The sequence below is a fragment of the Monodon monoceros genome, unplaced genomic scaffold (assembly GCF_005190385.1).
Source record: "Monodon monoceros isolate NGI ecotype Baffin Bay Population unplaced genomic scaffold, NGI_Narwhal_1 Super_Scaffold_18, whole genome shotgun sequence".
Classification (NCBI taxonomy): Eukaryota; Metazoa; Chordata; class Mammalia; order Artiodactyla; family Monodontidae; genus Monodon; species Monodon monoceros.
The window spans coordinates 115,439,223-115,464,544 of record NW_021703774.1 but is presented as its reverse complement, the minus strand read 5'-3'; the positions used below and the strand labels follow the sequence as shown (position 1 = coordinate 115,464,544).

General features: G+C 36.3%; 1 protein-coding gene across 1 annotated transcript in view; it reads left to right on the top strand.

The window, feature by feature from the left end:
• Nucleotides 1–19,332, top strand: part of MSH4 (mutS homolog 4) — a 96,207-nt gene extending 76,875 nt beyond the window's left edge. The window contains exons 16-20 of the mRNA XM_029229791.1: nt 619–737; nt 2,019–2,147; nt 12,915–13,089; nt 14,449–14,537; nt 18,782–19,332. Coding sequence (XP_029085624.1) covers nt 619–737; nt 2,019–2,147; nt 12,915–13,089; nt 14,449–14,537; nt 18,782–18,973 — 704 coding nt within the window. The 3' untranslated portion in view covers nt 18,974–19,332. The remainder of the gene's footprint in view (nt 1–618; nt 738–2,018; nt 2,148–12,914; nt 13,090–14,448; nt 14,538–18,781) is intronic.
• The last annotated feature ends 5,990 nt before the right edge of the window (nt 19,333–25,322 follow it).

Sequence of the window (25,322 nt, the reverse complement as noted above, 5' to 3'; positions counted from 1 at the left end):
AACTGATTCACTTTGTTATAATGCAGAAACTAACACACCATTGTAAAGCAGTTATACTCCAATAATGATGTAAAAAATAAATAAGAAATAAAGATCAGCTGTTAACCTTAAAAAACAAAATTAAGTGTTTTGCATTCATTCTAATTGTGGGTATTTCTGTACTCTTCTAATAAGAGATATTTCCTAATATATCTTTCTATAATGATTTTATCAACTTGAGCTTCATAACCATTTCCTTCAGATTTACGTATTTTGAGTATTCTTTATCATCTAAATATATTATATAAAATTTTTATCAAGTTTATAACAAATCTTTCTAATATACTTGAATATATATTATCTATTTTCAACTTCCAAATAACTGTACAATAGGTAGGGTAAGTATTTCCATTTTTTATGTGAGGAAGATGAAGCTGGGAGACTTAAGTGCTGTCCAAGGTTGTACAGTAAATGACAGAGCTGGGGCCACATCTTCTAGTTCCATACCCAGTGATCTTTCCACCACATTAATTCTTAGACAGCCTAGTAAATAATCTGAGTTGGTGGAAAGTGCAAAATGTTAGTAGTACTTATGTTTTATAAAAGCATCTCAGTTTACTTTGACCTTATATTTTATAGGATCATATGTTCCAGCAGAATATGCTTCTTTTAGAATTGCTGAACAGATTTTTACAAGAATAAGCACTGATGATGATATTGAAACAAATTCATCAACATTTATGAAGGAAATGAAAGAGGTACCCAGGCTCAACTTTTCTTCTGTTAAAATCATATTGAATTCTCCTATTAATGGTCAGTTATAACATAAGAAAGTATTCTTATACTAAAGCATGCAGATATGTTTATACTCCTCTACAAGAGCCAGAGGGCAGTCAAAGACAGCTTCCTAATTTCTGTCTTATGTGGAAATGGAACCAAATGTTTTAATGGAAAATACAGCTTTAAAGAAAAAGCTAGTATTATTGAGTGATAAAAATGCGCATTCATGTTTCTGTGTGAAATATATAAAAGACTTCAGAAAACAATGACCTAGTCAGGAACATTTTGCATAGTATCTATTGTTCCTGTTAGGCTTGATTTTAAAATAAAAGATCACTGTGTTAAAAGGCTTTTAAAAATCATCCTCTTCTGTGCTCTTGTAGAATTTTCACTTCCTCTAACAAAGTACGTAGCATCACCTATTTTTGATCTGAGCAAATGTCAAGTAAGCTTGAATGGCTAAAGGAATTCAGTATAGCTCTTGGGCTATCTTTAGTAGGTAGGAGTTATTGGATCACTATGCAGATAACTTTTTTTCTTTAGATAGTGGGAGAATAAAGTTATTTGCCCACAGTATATGATATTTATATAATTATTTAGTATGTGTTGACTATATATGGGAGAATATAGCAATATACTAGGTGTTTGAGGTGTATTTTTAGGTGGTCCTAGCTCTCAAGAAGCTTAGTCCTATGGAAAGGTAAAATGGCCACGAAGGTTACTATTGTGTCATGACATACGTCTTTATTGGGCATGAGTTTAAGTTTCTTTAATTGGGGATCAATGGACTTGGATGCTTTTCCCTAAATTTTTCTTTTCATTTTTACTGGCTATAGAGATGGTAAAATAAATTTGAGAGATAGTTCCGAGCGTTTTATGACAACAATTGATTAATCATTTGTAGAGAAGAAAACGACCATCTTTGTGCTTTATTTAAACATTTAATTCATTGGTTTATTTCACTGTATCTGAAATATCAATATTTTAGATAATGTTTATTTACCCTGTTGTCTCATACACATATGCATATGACTATGTCCACTCCAAAAATATATTCTGTTAATACATTTATTCTATTGGAATTACTAGTAATGAGATTTTTAGAAAGAAAAGCAATGCGTTAGTTTCTGCTCAGCAGGATTTCTCTGTAAAACTGTATTTCAAATGAACTAATTATGAGACTGGATTTTTCCTCATTTTTTCCTATAATAGTGACAGCTGTTTGGTCACAATGAATAATACTGAAATTATATTTTCAGATAGCATATATTCTACATAATGCTAATGACAAATCACTCATATTAATTGATGAACTTGGCAGAGGTACTAATACAGAAGAAGGTATTGGCATTTGTTACGCTGTTTGTGAATATCTGCTGAGCTTAAAGGTATTCTTCTCTATTTATTTTAAGTACATTAATTTTGAGCCCGTTTTTAAAATTTCTTTTATTGAATGAAAAAATTTAAAAATTGTACAGTGCCTTACAATTTTCAAAAGTTTCACCCAGATAATTTCATATAATCCCATAATAACCCTTTTTCTTTTTTCCCCTGCCCATATATTGCCTCTGCCTCCTTCCCTCTCCCCACTGGTAGCCACTAGTTTGTTCTCTATATCTGTGAGTCTGTTTCTTTTTGTTTTATTCACTTTGTGTTGTAGTTTTAGATTCTACATATAAGTGATACCATACAGTATTTGTCTTTCTCTGTCTGACTTATTTCACTTAGCATAATGCCCTCCAAGTCCATCCATGTTGCTGCAAATGGCAAAATGTCATTCTTTTTTCAGACATGGAAAACAAACTTAAGGTTACCAAGGAAAAGTGGGGAGGGGTAAACTAGGGATTAACAGATACACAGTATTGTATACAAAATAGATAAACAACAAGGACCTACCGTAGCATGGGGAACTATAATATCTTGCAATAACCTATAATGGAAAAGAATCTGAAAAATAATATATATATATATATATATATATATTCTTTTGCTGTACATCTGAAACATTGAATTTTCATTCTTATTAATGGCTGAGTAGTGTTCCACTGTGTATGTGTGATATATATATGTATGTATATATATATATATATATACACCACATCTTCTTTATCCACATATCTATTTTTATAAATTTATTTATTTTATTTATTTTGTTTTTGGCTGCATTGGGTCTTTGTTTCTTTGCATGGGCTTTTCTCTGCTTGCAGTGAGCGGGGGCTACTCTTGGTTGTGGTGCACGGGCTTCTCATTGCGGTGGCTTCCCTTGTTGGGAGCACGGGCTCTAGGTGCGTGGGCTTCAGTAGTTGTGGCACATATGCTCGGTAGTTGTGGCCCACAGGCTCTAGAGTGCAGGCTCAGTAGTTGTGGTGCACGAGCTTAGTTGCTCCATGGCATGTGGGATCTTCCCGGACCAGGGCTTGAACCCGTGTCTCCTGCATTGGCCGGTGGATTCTTAACCACTGCGCCACCAGGGAAGCCCTCCATATACCTGTTGATGGACACTTAGGTTGCTTCCATACCTTGGCTATTGTAAATAATGTGTTGAGTCCTTTTTTGATGTATCCTTTATAAATTCATCACAATTGGATTTTACAGGCACCTACAAAATGGCTCATTAAACAATTTTAGTTAATAAAAACATACCATAGCATTTATATTTTCTTCATTTCTGATGGAAGCAAGAACAGTTAATATGATAGTCATGATGTATAAAAGGAAAGGAGGAAATCAAGAAATAAAAATAATGTCAAAACTAGTCACTTGGCTTTAATTTAATCAAATTAAATAGCAAAACATGAAAACATTTCAATAATTGACTCTATGTGTAATAACATTGACTGTGATGTCACAACATGAAGTAAACTATGTGTCTGAAGTCACTTTATGGAAAATCTACTTAGCTGAGATTTCACTTCTTTAAAGGAAATGTTTTTTTCATAAATCAACTATGCTAAACTATGATTTTTGCTCTATTATTAAGGTAACTTGTAAAATATCTTTTTAGATAATCACTCAAAATATATACTGGTATGAAAAAACTTAAATAAAAATATTTTACTATATTTAAAGTACCTTAAAATATCCCTAAGATGAGGTTCTATACCTTAAATAAGAGTCCACAGTGATTTATTATATATAGAATGAGAAAAATCTTTTTTTCTTTTTTTTTCTTTTTTTAAAATATTTTCATGTTTTTTTTTCTTTTTTGAGAAAAATCTTATTTTATACTTAAAGAAGGATATGTGATGAATCAGAACTAATGTTAATAGATAACATTAGTCTTTGTAATTCTGAATCTCTTTCAGTCGATAAGAATTTCTCATATAAATAAGATGCATATATTACTTATTGGGATTAAAGGCTAATTAGTAACAGTGTTGCTGAATTTTATATGTCAGCTTGACTGGTCTATGGAGTACCCAGACATTTGGTCAGACATTTTCTGGGTGTATCTGTGAGGGTGTTTCTGAATGAGATTAGAATTTGAATTGGTAGAATGAGTAAAGCAGATTGCCCTTTCTAATGTGGGTGAGCCTTAGCCAGTCACTTTTGAGTGGGGCCCAGTTGAAGGCCTGAATAAAATGAAAAGATTGACCCCTTGGAGTAGGAGGAAACTCCTGCCTGACTACCTTCAGTCTTGAACATCGGTTCTTTCCTGCCTTTAGTCTGGAACTGAAACATCAGCTCTTTCTGGGTCTTGAGCATGCTAACATTTAGACTAGAACTACACCATTGACCCTCGTTGTTCTCAGGCCTTTGGACTTGGAGTGGAACTACATCATTAGCTTTCCTGAGTCTGTAGCTTGATGATTGCAGATTTGGGGACTTGTCAGTCTCCATAATCATGTGAGCCAATTCCTTATAATAAATCTTTCTCTTTCTCTCTACAGACAGACAGAGACACAGACACACACCCACGTACACACGCACAAAAATATATCCTGTTAATTTGGTTTCTCTGGAGAACCCTGACTAATACAGATTTTAATATCAAGAGTGGTTCTAGGGGAACAGAATTTTAAGGATGAATGTTTTGAGTTAGTTCTGGAGTTTCTAGAATCGATTTTCTAAGCTAATTAGATTTAAAGATACTAATGACTCTATTTCCAGTAGTAAAGAAAGCACTGGTAGTCCATAGTGTGATCTAGCAATAGAAATATGCAAGATATCACCATTGGATATTCTTTTTTAAAATTTTTTTAAATAATTAATTTATTAATTAATTTATTTTTGGCTGCATTGGGTCTTTGTTGCTGCACACAGGCTTTCTCTAGTTGCAGCAAGTGGAGGCTACTCTTCACTGTGGTGTGCGGGCTTCTCATTGCGGTGGCTTCTCTTGTTGCGGAGCATGGGCTTTAGGCGCGCGGGCTTCAGTAGTTCTGGCACGCAGGCTCGGTAGTTGTGGCTCACGGGCTCTAGAGCACAGGCTTAGTAGTTGTGGTGCACAGGCTTAGTTGCTCCGTGGCATGTGGGATCTTCCTGGACCAGGGCTCGAACCCATGTCACCTGCATTTGCAGGTGAATTCTTAACTACTGTGCCACCACGAAAGTCCCACCATTGGATATTCTTAATCAACCACTTATAAGAAGCAAGGAGCTGGGTAACTGTGTATATGATACTTTCAAACGTTTTTGGCAAACTAACAAATATAATGAAATTGGCTGGTTGCTTCTAATTTGCTGAACAAATTGGGGAAAAAAAAGATGAGTTCAGGAATTCAAATTCCTGAGTAAATCGTGCCTAAATGACCTGAAAGCTTCTATGTATGTCCTGAAGGAGACTCTTATCTCCTATAGCCTGGGGTTACTGAAAATCAAACCCAGAGTCTCATTCTTTGACTGGCTGAATTACAATGCAAGTTGAACTCCCAGCCACATAGTAGCGACTCTATTTTTAAAGTCAAAACATTGATTGGGAAGGAATGGGATCCTGAAGGTTGGAGTGGAGACATGTGGGAAGACTCTAATAAAGCTGGGGACATTGAACCTCTAAGTTCTAATGAGTCTTCTTTGCCAGTGGAAGAGGCTTCTCTGCCCTCAGTGTGAGTAGCATCCCCAGCCCATATGAGGGGATTAAGTCTGCTTTGTCTGAAGAAACTGTAATGACTTCCCCTAAGGCAGTTGCCATGTAAAACAATGCTAATTCTCCTCAGGATCCACCCTTACCATCCTTCTATGCTTCTAAACTATAAATAGACTCAGGTCCCAGCAGGCCCGTAAAAGTGAGGTATGAAGTGTGGCCCATGAGGAGGTACACTACACTTCAAAAGAACTACTTGAGTTTTCTAATAAATACAGATAGAAATCTGAGGAACATGTATGGAACTGAATATTAAGGATGTGGGATAATGATGGAAGGAACATGAAGTTGGATAAGGCTAAATTTATTGATATGTACTCACTAAGCAGAGGTTTTGAATTTCATGTTGCAGCTCGGGATGTTTGGTTCGTTAGTTGAAACATGAACCAAAATGTAGCCCATAGTGAGTGACTTGCATATGCTGTATCTGCCTTGGTTTAATGTAAAGGAAAAGATTCAGAGGATTAGGGAGATTGGAATGTTATGGATTTGTCATTTAAGAGCTACTCACTTACTCTGCAAGGGTCCAGAAGACATACCTTTCACCGTGACTGTGAGAAATAAATTTGTGAGGAGAGCCCCAACATCCTTAAAGAGCTCTGTGATCACTCTTCTCTGTAGGTCATATCTTACAGTGGAAACTGCAGTCACTGAATTAGGAAACCTGAATACAGTGGGAGTAATTGGATCTTGCCGTAGCAGGATGTACCAATGGATGGTACTCTACTACCAAAGGCAAGACAGGCGTGGTTACCAAAACAGACAGCACAGTCCAAGCAGCAATCAGAATAGTCTTGACTTGGGCAGTCATATGGCATTGGCTAGTTGATTGTGGTGTCCCTAGAAGTGAAATAGAAAGGAAGCTTATTAAATTCTTACGTGATCTGTATAAGCAGAAAAGTTTTAGGTCAGGTGAACAAAAGTCTAGCCTGAACCATAAAAAAGAGAGTCAGGGCCCTTCAGCCAGTTTCTAGATCTGAGCCAGTTTACAGATCTAGAAGTTCTTAAATGAAGGGGAAGCCAGATCCCCAGGAGGAGGGACTCTGGTACACTCCAAAAATGTATTATGTTAATTTTTCTCCCAGCCTTCTCCAAAGGGACCTACAGCCTTTTACCAGGGTAACTGTGCACTGGGGAAAGAGGAAATAATCAGGCTTTTTGAGGGCTACTAGACACTGGCTCTGAACTGACTCTAATTACAGAGACCCAAAACATCACTGTGGTTTACCAGTCAGGGTAGGGCTTATGGAAGTCAGATGATCAGTGGAGTTTTAGCTCAGGTCTATCTTACAGTGAGCCCAATGGGTATGCAACCCATCTTGTGATTATTTTCCCAGTTCTAGAATGTATAATTGGGATATGTGTATTCAGCAGCTGGTAAAATCCCCACATTGGTTCCCTGACCTGTGGAGTGAGGACTGTTATGGTAGGAGAGAGCAAATGGAAGCCACTAGAACTGTTTCTTGGTAGGAAAATAGTAACCCAAAGCAGTACCCCATTCCTAGAGAGATTGGAGACATTAGTGCCACCATCAAGGACTTGAAAGTTGCAGGGGTGGTGATTCCCATCACATTCCCATTTAACTCATCTATTTTGCCTGTGCAGAAGACAGATGGACCTTGGAGAATGACAATGAATAATTGTAACCTTAACCAGGTGGTGACTGCAATTGCAGCTATTTGTACCAGATGAGATTTCATTGCTTGAGCATATTAACATATCCCCTGGTACCTGGTATGTGGCTAATTGATCTAGCCAATGCATTTTTCTCCATACCTGTCAATAAAGATCACCAGAAGCAGTTTGCTTTCAGCTGGCAGGGTCAGCAGTACCCCTTCACTGTCCAACTTCAAGGGTATATCATCTCTCCAACTCCGTCATAATCTAGTTTGTAAGGATCTTGATTACTTTCCTTTCGACAGGATATCACACTGGTCCATTACATTGATAACATTATGCTGATTGGACCTAGTGAGAACAAAGTAGCAACTACTCTAGACTTATTGGTAAGACATCTGTGTGTCAGAAAGGGGAGATAAATCCAACAAGAGTACAGGGGCCTAAAGACCTGTACTCTGAAAACTTAGAAGATGATGAAAGAAATTGAAGACAACACAAACAGATTGAAAGATATACCCTGTTCTTGGATTGGATGAATCAATATTGTTAAAATGACTGTACTCCAAGGCAATCTACAGATTCAGTGCAATCCCTGTCAAATTACCAATTGCATTTTTTACATAAGTAGAACAAAGAATTTTTTAATTTGTATGGAAACACAAAAGACCCCAAATAGCCAAAGTAATCTTGAGAAAGGAGAACGAAGCTGGAGGAATCAACCTCCCTGACTTTGGACTATACTACAAAGCTACAGTAATTAAAACAGTATGGTACTGGCACAAAAACCAATCAATGGAACAGGATAGAAAGCCCAGAAATAAACCCATGCACCTATGGTCAAGTAATCTATGACAAAGGAGGCAAGAATATATAATGGAGAAAAGACAGTCTCTTCAATAAGTGGTACTGGGAAAGTTGGACAGCTACATGTAAAAGAATGAAATTGGACCATTCTCTAACACCATAAACAAAAATAAACTCAAAATGGATTAAAGACATAAATGTAAGACTATAAAACTCCTAGAGGAAAATATAGGCAGAATACTCTCTGACATAAATTGCAGCAATATCTTTTTGGATCTGTCTCCTAGAGTAATAGAAATAAAACCAAAAATAAACAAATGGGACCTAATTAAATTTAAAAGCTTTTGCACAGCAAAGTAAATCGTAAACAAAACAAAAAGACAATCTACAGAATGGGAGAAAATATTTGCAAATGATGCTACATACAAGGGCTTAATTTCCAAAATATACAAACAGCTCATACAGCTTAATATCAAAAAAACAAACAACCCAATCAAAAAACGGGCAGAAGATCTAAACAGACACTTCCCCAAAGAAGACATATAGATGGCCAACAGGCACCTATGAAAAGATGCTCAGTATTGCCAATTATTAGAGAAATGCAAATCAAAACTACAATGAGATATTACCTCTCACCAGTCAGAATGGCCATCATTAAAAAGTCTACAAATAATAAATACTAGAGAGGGTGTGGAGAAAAAGGAACCCTCCTACACTGTTGGTGGGAATATAAATTGGTGCGGTCACTCTGGAGAACAGTATGGAGATTCCTTAAAAAACCAAAAATAGAGCTACTGTATGATCCACCAAATCCCACTCCTGGGCATATATCCAGAGAAAACTATAATTTGAAAAGATACATGCACCCCAGTATTCATAGCAGCACTATATACAATAGCCAAGGCATGGGAGCAACCTAAATGTCCATAGACAGATGAATGGCTAGAGAAGATGTGGTATGTATATGTGTGTGTGTGTATACACACACACACACACTGGAATACTACTCAACCATAAAAAAGAATGAAATAATGCCATTTGCAGCAACATGGATGGACCTAGAGATTATCATATTAAGTGAAGTAAGTCAGAGAAAGACAAGTATCATATGATATCACTCACATGTGGAATCTAAACAAAATGATACAAATGAACTTATTTTACAAAACAGAAATAGACTCACAGACATAGAAAACAAACTTATGGTTACCAAAGGGATACCAGGGGTTGGGGGAGACATAAATCAGGAGTTTAGGATTAACGTATATATGCTACTGTATATAAAATAGGTAAACAACAAGGACCTCCTGCATAACACAGGGAAGTATACTCAATATCTTGTAATAACCTATAATAGAAAATAATCTGGAAAAGAATATACATATATGTATAACTCAATCACTTTGCTATACAATTAAAACTAACACAATATTGTAAATTAACTATACTTCAATTTTTAAAAAATGTAAAAAAGGGAAAAAGTATAGGGGCCTTCTACCTCAGTGAAATTTCTAGGAGTCCAGTGACATGGGGCATGTTGAGTTATCCCTTCTAAGGTGAAATATAAGTTGTTACACCTGGCCTGTCCTACAGCTAAAAAGAGGCAAAATATATCGTTGGCTTCTTTGGATTTTAGAAGCAACCTATTTCTCATTTGGATGTGTTACTCCAGCCCATTTACCAAGTGACCTGAATACTGCAAGTTTTGCATGGGGCTCAGAGTGGGAGAAGGCTCTGCAACAGGTTCAGCCTTGCAAGCTGCTCTGCTACTTAGGCCATATGATCAAGCAGGTCCAATAGCGTTTGAAGTATCAGTGACAGATAAGAGATGCTATTTGGCCCCTTTGGCAGGCCCTTTGTAGGTGACTTGTAGCACAGGGCATTAGGAGTTTGGAGCAAAGCCCAAAGCCCTGCCATCCTCTGTAGATAACTACTGTCCTTTTGAGAAACAGCTCATGGCCTGCTACTGTGCCTTAGTAGAGACACAATGATTAACCACGGGCCACCATGTTATCATGTGACCTGAGCTGCCCATCATGAGCTGGGTGTTATCTGATCCACCAGCCATAACGTTGGGCATGCACAGCAGCACTCCATCATCAAATGGAAGGGGTATATACATGATTGGGCCTGAGAAGTCCCTGAAGGCACAAGTAAGTTACATGAAGGCATGGCCCAAGTACTCATGGTCCCCACTCCTACTAAACTACTTTCTTTCACCTTGTACCTGTGGCCTTATAGAGAGTTGACAGGGGAAGAGAAGACTTACCTTGTTTACAGATCGTTTTGTATGATATTCAGGTGCTACCCAAAAGTGGACAGCTCTAGCACTATAGTCCCTTTATAGTCCCTGAAGGACACTGGTGAAGGAAAATTGTCTGACTGGGCAGAACTTGAAGCATTGTACCTGTTTGTTATTTTGCTTGTGAGGAGAAATGGCCGGTTGTGTGATTATATATCAATTCATGGGCTGTGGCCAATGGTATGGCTGAGACTTGGAAGGAACATTTTTGGAAAATTGGTGACAAGGATGTTTGGGGAAGAGGGATGTGGATAAATCTCTCTGAATAAGCAAAAAAAATGTAAATATATTTGTGTCCCATGTGAATGCTTACCAAAGAGTGGCCTCAGGAGAGGAGGATTTTAATAATCAATTGGATAGGATGACCTGTTCTGTGGGTATCAGTCGGCCTCTTTCCTCAGCCACCCCTGCCATCACCCACGGGGCTTATGAACAAAGTGGCCATGGTAGCATGGATGGAGGTTGTGTATGGGCTCAGCAACATAAATTTCCACTCACCATGGCCAACCTGGCCACAGCCATCCCTGAGTGCCCAGTCTGCACTGAGCCTCTGATACAGCACCATTCCCCAAGATGACTAGCCAGCTGCCTGGTGGCAGGTTGATTATGTTGGACCACTTCCATCATGAAAAGGGCAGCAACTTGTTCTTACTGGACTAGATACTTACTGTGGATACAGAGTTACCTTGTGGCTTCTGCATATGTGGCTTCTGCAAAAACTACCACCCGTGAACTTAACAGAATGCTTTATCCACCATCACAGTATTCCATACAGAATTGCAGAATTGCTTCTGGTTAAGGAACTCACTTCCTAACAAATGCAATGCAGCAATGGGCCCGTGTTCATGGAATTCACTTGTCTTATCATGTTCCCCACCATCCTGAAGCAGCTGGCTTGATAGTAAAAATATAAATATTGCTACTTTTTTTTTTTCGGTACGCGGGCCTCTCACTGTTGTGGCCTCTCCCATTGCGGAGCACAGGCTCCGGACGCGCAGGCTTAGCCGCCATGGCTCACGGGCCCAGCCGCTCTGCGGCATGTGGGATCTTCCTGGACCTGGGCACGAACCCGTGTCCCCTGCATCGGCAGGCGGACTCTCAACCGCTGCGCCACCAGGGAAGCCCGCTACTTACTTTTAAGGAGCCTAATTTCTAATCTAGTATCTTTAGTGCCTAGCACAATCCTTGCAATATAAAGGTCCTGAATAATTATTCGTTAAGTCTAATTAACCCAAAATAGAGTTTACAGAGTTACTAGAATAGATTGATTTGATATATAAAATTTGAGCATGTTATTGTTATTATGAACATGATCTCTAGCTTCTAAATATTGATAGTTTACTGGGTTTCTAAATATTTTCCTGTTGCTTTGTAAATTTGGTTTGTTTTATACCACCTTTTGGTTTGTTTAGTAGTTTTTGAGATTTATTATTTTTCCTCCCTTTGCTACCCCCTTTCCATAGTTGATAGCCATTTGCCAGTCAGATATTTTCTTTTTAATGTCTTAATATTTAAAATTTCCACTAATCACCTATTTAGTTTCTCACTTGTATCTTAAAACATAACGAGTTAGAGTCATATCTCCTTCTGCTTCAGTAACTCTGGGCAGGAAGCCACTGCGCTGGTCAAAAGTCACTTGAACCACCTCCATCAAAATCACCTAAAGTACTTAGGGAAAATGCAGTTCCCTGGGGCCCTAAATTACACTGCTGATTGTTAGAATGTGAGCGGGATAAGCACCAAGAATTCGCATCTTTAACAAGCTCTCCATGGGATTACTAAAGTTTAAGAATCATTGTACTAAGCAGTGTCCTCAACGTTTTTTCCCCTTAAGCACCTATCCCAAACACAATGCAAATATAAAAGCAGAAACCTTTGCAATTTCAAATACCTAAGACAATCCATTGATTTCACTTTCCCAAAACTACTTATATGGAAGGAAGCTAGTTTTAAAGTAAAGATTTTTAAAAGTTGAGGGAAATTTTATTATTTCATTTGTGGATTACTTCTCTAATAAATGATTACCTCAGTTAGTAGCTTTATTTCTGGTAAACTTCATCCTTTCAATATCTTCAGGTTTCTTTTTTTAGGATTTTTGCATTTGTTCTCTTTCCCATAGCGTAACATACGTGTGTGTGTAATCATAATAAATATTTTTTCTTCATTGAATATAAAATTTCAAAACATTTTAAGATGAATTGACCATGTTAGCGTCAAAGTTCATCAGTTTCATTTCTACATTTCTGCTAAGCTACTTAGAAGGTTAAACTAAAAATTTACGTTTAAATAGTTAAAATAAAATTTTCTAGTTCATTTAAAAATACTGATATTCATTGTTGTATATTCTAGGCATTTACACTGTTCGCTACACATTTCCTGGAACTATGCCATATAGATGTTCTATATCCTAATGTAGAAAACGTGCATTTTGAAGTTCAACATGTAAAGAACACCTCAAGAAATAAAGAAGCAATCTTGTATACCTACAGACTTTCTAAGGGACTTACAGAAGAAAAAAATTATGGTATTGCATATAGAAATTATATATATACACTGAAACACTACATATTCTTGTAAGACAAACTTTCTTCTCTTTACCTGACTGTCAGTCTAAGCAACTTTCCTTTTCATTCTTTTGAGTGCTTATATGATCTAAGACTGTATTTTCTATGTCAAACTCACATTTTATATATATTAAGCTTATTTTAAAACATATTAACAGTAACTATGTAGAATACAATACATGAAAGTCCCAGAAGTATAGTTTCTATCCTTAGAAAAATGTAATTAGTTTATATTTGCAAGTTATATAATGAATTGAAAATTATGTATTTCTTAGACACTCTTTCAGTAACAGCATCCCTCTGTTTTCTTCAGATTCAGGGAACTTGATAACTAAATCTTAAGTCTTAAAATGGAATGTATTACCAAATTATGTGTGTTCATAAACTTGGTTAGATATTTTCTATCTAAATCATTCTGTGACATGTAAAGTGGCACAGATTGAGGGAATTTTCAGTTGAATTTTACACATAAAGTTCCAAAACTTATTTTAGCTATGAATGTGACATTTGTGAGGGTAAAAATAGCATCTTTGTTTTGCTATTTGAAATGGGAAAATCAAATGGATAACTTAATTTGTATCAGATGTTTAATCTTTATAAGCCTCAGTTTCATCTATTAAATGGTGATATATATGGATTTGTGAAGATTAAATGAATTATTAAATACAAACTGCCTAGCATAGTGCCTAGCAATTAGTAACTTCTAAATAAATGTTAGTGTTGCTTCTGTTGCCTCTAAAGCAATAAATAAACTATTAGCACATAGTAGAAAGCCTATAAGGCATTTACACAATAAAAATCTGGGAACATGAGAATACTAGTTGGTATTTGAATTTGCATGAAGAGTAGTCACCTACCATTATGTCTTCAGAGAAATTCTTCCCTCGTTGATCCGCTAGATAGATGAATATTCAGCTGTAGGGTTATCTCTGACTACACTTTCTTCTACCCTGAAAAACCTGTTATTTCCTTTGACCTATAAACCAACTGAATTTGTAGTTGGAAGTTCAATGTTATTACTACCATTTGATTTTTTTATTACCTCTTTTCCTTTCCCTATCATGTTTTCTGCTATCTCAGAGGTATCTTCAGAGGTAATTGATATTCTAATTTGTCTTACATGTCTTAGCAAGTAATTAAATCTCATAATTGGTAAGTTGTCATCCAGAACTTAGGGAAACTTAATTTTGAGAATTAAGTAGTTCATAAATACCTAAGAAAGGAAATTTAAATCTGTGAAGAAAAGATTAATACTGATTAAAACAAACTTAACAAAACCAGCAATAATAATATTGAAGCCCCATTCTTGATAATTTTAGGATTAAAAGCTGCAGAGGTGTCGTCACTCCCACCATCAATTGTCTTGGATGCCAAAGAAATCACAAGTCAAATAACCAGACAAATTTTGGTAAGAAACTCTTTAGCAATAAGAATTGTTTTTCAAATTCAAGAAAATACTTTTAGTGTACATTTTTATTATGGCCTCGGATCTAAATATATATAATTAATAATTAAAATATTTAAAACAAAAACCTAATTCCTAAATAAAGAAAATCCTTTTTACTTCTCAAAACTTTTTTTGTTTGATCTATGATAACTTTTCCCAGCATACCTACTAATAAGATAGGAAACAAAAGTTAAACAGTTCAGTTCCTACTTGTTACTACACTGACTTTATGATAAGAAAAGAAATCTCTGTAAAGTAAGCATTAAAAATAAAAATCACTGTGCACAACATTTTCATGTCTTTTTAAATAGTTTTCAAAGCTCTTCTATCCATTATCATATATAAGCCTCATAACTCTTCATGAAGCAGTTAGGTCTAATAAAAGATAAATAATAAAGGTATTATTTTTATGTGCATTTTTACAGCTGAGGTTCATAGAGCTTAAGTGATTTGCTAGGAAGCAGTAGATCCAACACTGAATTCACATCTGTTAACTGAAATTTTGGAAATCCTTTTTCAGGTTTTTACATCAAGTTGCCTTATATTGTTTTAAGAATCCAGTGTGTTCAGTAAACTATGCTAGGTGCAGTATGAAATTTTCCTCAGTATTAACAGTTTCCTGTGTCTTTCACTCTTTCTTAACCTGCCTTCAATTTTTCTTTTGCATTCCTCAGTCTTTTGACCTCCTAGACTGCTTTTATGACTTTACTTGCCTAACTACTCCATTGGAATTCCTTCGCCAGTAATTTTGGCAGTGCTTCACTTCTAAAGAACCTCTCATTACCTAGTTCTTCAGAATTCCTCTTGCCAAATTCCAATTATGGGCAACCTCTCCAGTAGCCTTCTAGGTTTTGGATTTCCTGATGCTGCTCAAAATATATTCAGGCTAATTTTAGCCACTGCAAATTTGTATATACTAACTTTGGTTGAATATTTTACTGAATAGTTTTTTCTTCTGTCCCATTAATCTATGTGGTTTCTTATAGTAACTCTTTCAAAATGTTTCTACTCTTCCTGAGCCCTCAATAACCTTACTCTCTACAAAAAAATTTACCTCCTATACTTTTTGAGAGACTTGAGGTCATCCTGGTGAGTCCTTGAACCTTTTCCTCCTTCAGAATTCTATTTTGGAATTTCTGTTTTTCACCTATTTCTCTTCCTTCCTATTTCAGAGGAAGAGATTACCTTTCAACCTTTTTTTTTTTTTTTTGCGGTACTCGGGCCTCTCACTGTTGTGGCCTCTCCCGTTGCGGAGCACAGGCTCCGGACGCGCAGGCTCAGTGGCCATGGCTCACGGGCCCAGCCGCTCCGCGGCATGTGGGATCTTACCGGACCGGGGCACGAACCCACGTCCCCTGCATCAGCAGGCGTACGCTCAACCACTGCGCCACCAGGGAAGCCCTTTTCAACCTTTTTAAGGTTAACTTTTCTACCTTCTTTCCATCTCGATTAAGATCAGTTTCTTCACCAGTTTCTTTTCTTCTTAGTGTTTTTTTCAGTGGCTTTTTTTTTTTCCCTATGAATATGGTTAGGTTTTTCCCAATAAATCTTTTTTTTTTTTTTTACCTTCTCAAATTATATTTCTCTTCTTTTTACTGCCAATTTCCCAAGAGTAATCTATACTTGCTTCTTCCATTTTCCACTTGCAAACTGGATCTTGTCATCACTCCACAGAAAGTTTCCTCTTAAAAACTATTCACAAAATCGTATGGCCTTTTTTTCACTTCTCACCTTCCCTGTTCCCTCTACGGCATTTGCCACTACCCTTCTTTCCCTTTTCATAATTCTTCCCTGGCTTGGCTACTGTGGAATTGTCCTCTCCTGGATGTTCTTATTCTCCTACCCCTTTGATGATTACTTCTTTCCTTTCTTCACTAGTGCTTTATATTATTCCACCTACCAAACAGAAGTATTCCTAAGATTTTACCGTTGTTTCTTTGTTTAAAATTCTATACTCTTGGGCTTCCCTGGTGACGCAGTGGTTGAGAGTCCGCTTGCCGATGCAGGGGACACGGGTTCGTGCCCCGATCCGGGAGGATCCCACATGTCGCGGAGCGGCTGGGCCCGTGAGCCATGGCCGCTGAGCCTGTGTGTCCGGAGCCTGTGCTCCGCAACGGGAGAGGCCACAACAGTAAGAGGCTGGCGTACCACAAAAAAAAAAAAAAAAAAATTCTATACTCTTGCTGATCTCACCTTTCCTCAGCCTCCACTTTCATTTCTTTTTGACTCTGAATCTATATATTTTTATCCATATTTCCTCTTGAAATCTTAATTTATGTTTTCACTCTTCAGTAGTTTCAAAATTAAACTTATCATCTTTTGAAAAATCTTCTCATCTCTTCACTTTCAGATCTCGAAGTGACCCATCAGAGCTATGAATCCTTCTTAATTACCTCTCATTAGGACTAAGCAGTAGGTTCTCTCTCTTTTCCAACCCATTCTACATACTTCTACAAGATTGTCTTCTAATGCATAGTTCTTATGTTGTTTCCTGCTCGGAAATTTTCAGTTGTGTCTTACCAAATAAAAGTTGAACTCCTTAGCCTAATGTTGAAAGTCATCTATGATTATTTCTCAAAATGTAATCTGAGGATTACCTACGTTAGAATCACCTGGGATACTGGGTACCATCCCAGATTTTCAAGGGTCTCCTGTGGCTCAAGGATTTACATTTTTAACCAGTCTTCAGATGATTTTTAAGCAAACTAAAGTTTGTTAACTACTGCTTTATGATCTCCCTTTGTTTACTACCTCAGTGTTATATAACATTACTCAATTTAACTATAATGTACATTTCTGCCACATTGAATTACTTGTCATTTCATCATTTTGACCTGATTGTGTACCATACTTTCTAATGTGTTTGCTCTCTCTGTTTCTTCCATCTGCAATGCCCTCCCTTCTAGGCTCTTCTATCCATCAAGATTCATTTCAAAAAAAAAAAAAGATTCATTTCAAGTACTCCATCCTATTTAAGCTTTTCTTGACACAAGCTGGAAGTGAACTTTCTTTCCTCTGAACGTTTTATATCCCTCTTTTGGGACTTTTCATGATTAATCAGTTGCTTGTAAACATGTCTGTTTCACTGTAAGACTGAGCTTTTTGACTGCCATTATCATGTCAGGATGACATTTTTGTATGCCCCCATAGTCATGAATGCAAGTTATAGGGTCTGGAATATAGATAATAATAGATATTCAATAACTGTCATTTAAATAATAAACTGATAGTTGATCAATCAGTGTATCAAATAGATGGATGGATCAATATATGATAATCTTATTCTACCTCACGGAGTTGTATTCATTTTTCCTATAGTGAAAGTAGAGAAATATCTGGAATTCTTGCCTATTGAGAAGTTGAAGGGATTATATTTCCTTTAGTGAATGGAAACTAAGTCTTTACATAAATAGTTAAGATTGAAAATGCTGCTTCCTCTTTCTAGCTCAGGCAAAGAAATGAATGAAGAATTTTCTAGCTATACTCCCAGCCCTGAAGGCAGGTATTCAAGGACTGAATTCTAAAGGTCTTCCAAAGTACTAGAAGATTCCCATTTTAAACATTATTTCTTAGGTATCCTTAAGTATAGTTTGTATGTATAACTAAGACATAATTTCAACTAGCAGTTTATGTTGCTTATTTTAAAAATGTAATTTACCCCTCAAGCAGTATTTTCTTTTAGGCTCTAGCAATCCTATATATGAACTGTTTTGAGGGACAAGCAGTTTACTGATGACCCATTCTGTCCACTAGTTTATCTGTTGGGGAATTAAAGTAGGAGATAAAGAGTAGTACTCTGAGTGACATTTAAAATTATGAATACTGCATAGCAATGAGCAGAGTGCTATTTTCCCATACCTTTTTGATGAGAAAGTGTTTGTAGAACATAACTCTGTGGATTTTCTATTACTCTTTGGTGTTGTGTTGAGATATTTGACCATTTAGCAGATTTTTTTTTTCATTGAGAAGTGGTTTTCAAGGATTAAGGATCTGTCATAAAGTAGTAAATACTCATGAGAAATGTTATTCTCCAGAATAATATATATTTCTTCTGGTACATGATTAGCTAGTTGGATGGGGCTGACTTATCCAAAGGGATTGGTTAACCATTGAGTTCTTATTTCTATGAAAGGAGATAGAATATTGCCAAAATAAAAATGATAGTATTCATATTTTAATTTTTATCTATATTTTTTCAATAACAGCAAAGCCAAAGGAGTACCCCTGAGATGGAAAGACAGAGAGCTGTGTACCATCTAGCTACTAGGCTCGTTCAAACTGCTCGAAACTCTCAATTGGATCCAGACAGTTTACGAACATATTTAAGTAATCTCAAAAAGAAGTATGAAGCAGATTTTCCCAGGGCTAAACAAGTTTCAGGAAACACTGAAGAATAATAACAACTCATATCTTATACTAATGAAATAATATGTCTTAATATGAGGAACCTAGAATTCATTTTTCCTAAGAGCAAAAGAAAGTAATATTTGCTAAATTTTGTATTTTAATTGAAAATTACATTATATTAACCTCAGAATTATCATCTATATGTTCTATATAAGAAAATATTTGTTATATAACTTAAAAATGAGAACTATTTAAAGAACTGATTTTTATGTTAGAAAAAAGTGTAACGTGATGCTTTTTTCTCATTTATGAAACTTCATGTTAAGTTTATTTATATTTACAAGTTATGGTTTAAAATGTTATCATAAATAGTTTAGCTAAAAGAAATCTTTCTTTGCAGGTCTGAAAACTTAGGCAAGGTTTTCTTTTACACTGTTATTCAGAAGGAATATTTCTTTTACATTCTTATTATGAATCAATGATTTCTTAATTAATACCCCCAAATTCCAACACTGGATGCTTCTGAAGTTTGTTAGAATGATACCGAGAATTTTAAAGTATTCTTTTGGGCATTCAGTATAGTTCTAAAAGGTGAAATTCAGCAGATAGATATTTTGTACCGCAGAGAGTGTTTCTGCAAGGAGTAGTTACCAAATAGCCAGGTGTTCCCTTTTCTACTCACCAACTTCTTCTCTTTTCCCTTTTCCAAATTTTCATTTTTGACCATCTTTTTTAGGTGAGTAAACAAGGCAGCAGAAAGGTAATATTGATATGTTTGCCTTAATTTTTGGTTCACAAGGGAGCATTTTATAAAATTGTGTTTCCACAGGCATGTGGCTCACACCACCTTTTAGAGTTAACCCAGAGGTTATTCTGGTTTTATAAATGGACAAAAGAAAATGGAAGACCATCAGTTGTTCAGTAACTGCAAAGAGCTGTTGTCTTCTCAAACACCTTATTTCTATAGTTCCGTCTCAGTAGAAGACTTACTCACATAATCTCAGCCCAAAGGCCTAAGGTAGGGAAATTACTCTTGGAAACTTAAGTATCTGGAACTCAGAGTATACATTCAGTAAGCTGCAAGATTCATAGTTATTTGTATTACTGTGAATTACTATTACAAAAAATTGTTCACAGACTGATTAGGGCCCTATTTTTTGTTAATACATACATATTTTATTTTATAAAATAATACTAATATGTTTTACTTTATTCAGCATTCTAAGTACACATTAGTTGCCAGATATATTGAAAAAGTTATAATTTGAAAGACACACATAATTTCTTTGAAAAATAATTGTAAATTAGTGTTAATAATTACATTAGATATATACTAAATGTCTTATTAAACTACTTCTATTTCCTATTCTCATGTTTTAGAAATAGAGCACCACAGTATTTGAATTTGACCATTAGTCACATTTAAATTCACAGCCTTTGAAATGAATTATATTTTATGCAGTCATTCCTAAAAGCAGTTAGATAATTTAGGTTTGTGGCAAATTTCTAGAAGGTACTGAGGAGGAAAAGGGAATGGCACATTGTTTGGGAGGGCAGGGAAGAAAAGGGAGGAAGCAATAACAGGGAGAAGGGGAGCTGGCTGCAGAAGAAAAACAGGCAAGCAGAGACAGGTGTGAAGTATTAAATATGCTGAATATCATTTACTCAAATGTATTAACTTCCCTTTACATTTAACCCTAATATTAAATTCCACTAGACTTTTAAGAAATTCTTCATCATCATTCTGCAGCTTTTGATGCAAAAATGGCAGCCAACCAATTAATCCCTTTTATTTTAGATTTGGAATACTGAGATAAAAATGGGTTTATATCTTCTTAAAATTAAATACTTTTTCTTCAGTCATTTTGTGTGTTGCCGAAACATATGGAAAAGCAAATCAAATGCAGATATAAAGTCGTGGTACTGTAGGATGGAGGTGAATGCTAGGAAGACAATCCATCCTTTAATTTTCAGGTCTATTTGCTCTACTCTTCAGTACCTCTTCGCCTTTGCCTTTCTCTAAAATTATAGATCATTATCTTATAATTCAGTCTTTTAAGATAAATGTCCATAATGTTTTAGCAAACTCCTTGAATTTCCATCTCAAAGCCATTCTTTTAGTCTGTTCCACCTTTATCCTCACATAAAGTAATCTTCAAGTCTAGGGGTAAGGTATATGGGAGTAGAGGGAAAGCGCAGCTTATCCTCATGCCTAGGAAGTAATACATCTGTTTATTTTAAAATTTGCATAACAGTAAAATTAAATCTTTTTTGGTCTACAATTTTATGAATTTTGGCACATTTATGGATTCTTGGTACTACCACATTCAAGATGCAGAACAGTTCTGTCACCACCAGATGATTCCCTTAGTACTGTCCCTTTGTAGCCAAATTCTTCCCTGACTCCTAACTTTAGCCCAGCAATCACTGAGTATGGTTAAGCATTCCTTCCCTATAGTTTTGTTTTTACCAGTCATATAGCATGTAGCCTTTTGAGACTGGCTTCTTTTACTGAGCATAATGTACTTTAGAATTTATCCATTTGGTTGTGCCTTTTAATTACTGCCTGGTATTCCATTGTTTGTATGTACCACAGTTTATCCATTCACTCACCGAAGGACATTTAGGTTTCTAGTTTTTGGTGATTATGAATAAAGCTGTTATAAACATTTGTGTACAGATTTTTGTGTGAGTGTTAAGTTTTAATTTATCTAGGTTACATAGGAGTGGAATGGCCCTGTCATATTGTAAGTGTATATTTAACTTCATGAGAAGCCTGCAGACTCTTTTCCAGAGGGCTTATACCATTTTGCATTCCTGTCAGCCATGTATGAGAGGTCCGGTTTTCCCACATCTTCTTTAGTACTTGGTATATTGTCAGTTTTTAAATTTTTTTTAGCCATTCTAATAGATATGTGGTGAGTAATGCATTTAAAATATTTTAAAGCTATTCTGATCATTCTTTAGCAAGCAGTGATTTTTAAAAATCTTTCTTTTTCCTAAATTATTTTTTAGCTGCTTTTTAGTTTAACCTCTCTGGTAGCACATTTTTAAATCTTTCACTTCAAGCAAAAGTTTCAGAGTTTGGTAAAAAACTACCAAAAATATAATTCAATAATATTTATTATGGAACAGACTACGTACTAGGTGCTAGGCGCACAAAAGATGTCTGACCTTGGGGTAGGCTTTTCAGGTGTAGTTAAGAAAAAAAACGCATGTAGTAGGGTTGGAACACCATGTGATAAGTATGATAATAGAGGAACATAAGAAGGGTAGTAGCACAAAAAATGTTTACAGTTCTTTGTGGGTCAAGGGAGTTTAAAAGGTAGTAAAATATGTCAAGTGTTCAGGAAGGGAAGAGCATTTTAGATAAGGATCAGCCTATGTAAAAGCAAAGAGATGTGAAACAGTAAGCAGCTTGGTTTAGCTGGGGGATAGAGTGCATATGAGAGAGTGGCAAAAAGATGAAGTAAGGGCTTTATATCAGTTTCTTCTTTAGATGACTGCAGAGTTTTAAGGTCTGTTGCTGGAGAGTGGAAGAGGGTGGTGGTGGTGGTAGAGGAATAACATGATAAGATTTCCATTTTAGAAAGATCATCTGGGTGGTAGCATAAATGGTTTTGGGATGTGTGGTTGAAATCAAGGAGACGAGATAGTTTAAGAAACTCTTTCAGTAGTGCAGAAGAGAATTGATGATTAAGGGTAGAAACAGTGAGAATGGAACAGGGTTGTGTGTGTGTGTGTGTGTGTGTGTGTAAAGGAGGAGAATGGAGAGGATGGAGTGGCTGGTGGAGGAGAGAAGACATTGATTTGAAAGATATTAAGGAGATTTAGTGCTGATTAACCAGATTTAGCGATTCATGACTTACCGATTTTTTAGTGAGGGGAAGGTGTTATGGATTGAATTGTGTCCCCTTGAAAAAGATTCGTTAAGTCCTAACCCCCTGTACTTCAGTATGTGACCTTATTTGGAAATAGGATCATTTCAAATGTATTGATAATTAGTTAAGATGAGGTCATACTGGAGTAGGGTGGGCCCCTGATCCAATATGACTGGTGTCCTTATAAGAAGATTGCCATGTGAACACACAGAGACTCAGGGAGAATGCCATGTGAAGATAGAAGATTGGAGTGATACATCTACAAGCCAAGGAATGCCAAAGATTGCTGGAAAACCACCAGAAATTAGGAAGGATTCCCCTACAGTTTTCAGAGGGTGTGTGGTTCTGCTAACACCTCAGTTTTAGGCTTCTGGGCTCCAGAACTGTGAGACAATAAATTACTGTTGTTTTAGCCTCCTAATTTTTTTACTTTGTTATGGCAGCCCTAGCAAATTAATACAGAAGGGAAGAGTTAAATATGATTCTACGTGGTGATACCATCAACCATGTTGAGAAATATGGAAATAATAAGAATTCCAGTAGAAGGAAGTTTGAAAGAATTCCCTGACGGTCCAGTGGTTAGGACTCCGCACTCTCACTGCCAGGTTCCCGGGTTTGATCCCTGGTCCGGGAACTAAAATCCCACAAACCATGTGACATGGTGCCCCCCCCCCCAAAAAAAAGAAGAAAGAAGTTCCAGAAATTTAGGTGCTGCTTGTTGCCCACTCTCTAGCATAGGTATGAGCCATGTTCAGTAGAAGTGATGACTAGATAAAATTCATTAAGCTCTGTTAGAGTGGATGGAAATTAGGGAATAAATGTAAAAAGATTTGCTAAAATATTTGCCCAGAAGAATCACTTCATCTAGATGAGCAATCTAGTTTTTCTTTATAAGCTAGATTAAGGTTTTTTTTTTTGTTAACTTTCTTCATGTTAACACATATTTCCAACTAAAATAATTATCATATGCTACTGGTAAAATATTCAAATATTAATACATTGTGTGTTGTTTGAACTTCCTATATACTTATTTATGATCTTAAAATATGCTCAATCATAATTAAATGTAGTTTAAGTGTAATAAATAAGCATTTCTATAATCCAACCCTGTAATGCAGTTAAGGGAACGAATGTGGAAGGAGAGGAAAAGCAAGTGATCTAGTTATATTGTTACTTGGCTATTTCCATTCTGTTCTTTAGAAAGTTGAATCACACAATTGTTTTGTCTTACTATAGGACCAAAATGAATACCCTTTTCATATGAATTGTCAAATTTCGATAGTCCCCAGATTGCAGATAGTGAGGATGGATGCTGTCTACCATAATCTACTGAAATCGATCTAAATGCCGTGATGAGGTGGGGAACAGGTCCTCGTTGTCAAGGACTGTGAAGTGTCTAAGATTTTTACCTTAACTTGCAAACTAGCAGTTTAGCTTACCATACTGTTTTCTGTCAGAAGACAAAAGACTGGGTCAGAAACGAAGGACTTTATTACTAGTGGCACAGCATGCAACATGAGCCTCTTGTTTGTGTTGGTTCCACGTACTCCCATCCTCTAAGATGTGTAGTTGTCCAGGTAGATGTGCACACAGTGGATTGGTGTTATAGCTGAAGAATCCCAAGCTTGGGAAACTCCAGGCTTTTAAAATGAGCTTCAAGCAAACCTCCTTGACCACTTCCCCAGAGGAAGACATTGCCTTTATTATATTAGATATTGAGCAAACCTGCCCTCTGCTCAGAGGGAGCCACTCTCTCTGTCTTCTAAGGCTGCTCACTGTACAAACATCCTTAAAAAGATAGTCAAGAGTAAGACAGTTCCTCTGCTCATAAAACAGGTGGAAGCATGAGAGACCCATGGAGAATTATCTTCCAGTTGTCATCTTTATGTTGCAACAGTTTGACTACATAGTTATATAGAGAACAGTCTAATACCCTAGATATTCAAAAAGCAAAGAGCTAAAAAATTGTTGTAGAATACATTCTAATTTTTTTAAGATAAGTTTCTTTGTAACCAAAGGATATGCAGATTTAACTGATAATAGTTTCATTTTGATGTGATGTTGGGTCAAAACTGTTTCTTTTTTTGTATTAAAATACATATAGGGCTTCCCTGGTGTCGCAGTGGTTGGGGGTCCGCCTGCTGATGCAGGGGACGCGGGTTTGTGCCCCGGTCCGGGAGGATCCCGCGTGCCTTGGAGCGGTTGGGCCCGTGAGCAATGGCCGCTGAGCCTGCGCGTCCAGAGCCTGTGCTCTGCAACGGGAGAGGTCACAGCAGTGAGAGGCCCGCATACCAGAAAAAAAACAAACAAACATATAATTTGGGGTAGATGAAATGGGTGAAGGTGATCAAAAGATACAAACTTTCAGTTATAAATAAGTCCTGGTCATGTAATGTACAGCATGGTGACTATAGTTAATAATATTGTTATTATATATTTGAAAGTTACTAAGAGAGTAGATCTTGAGTTCTCATCACAAGAAAAAAAACTTGTAACTATGTGTGATGATGGGTGTTAA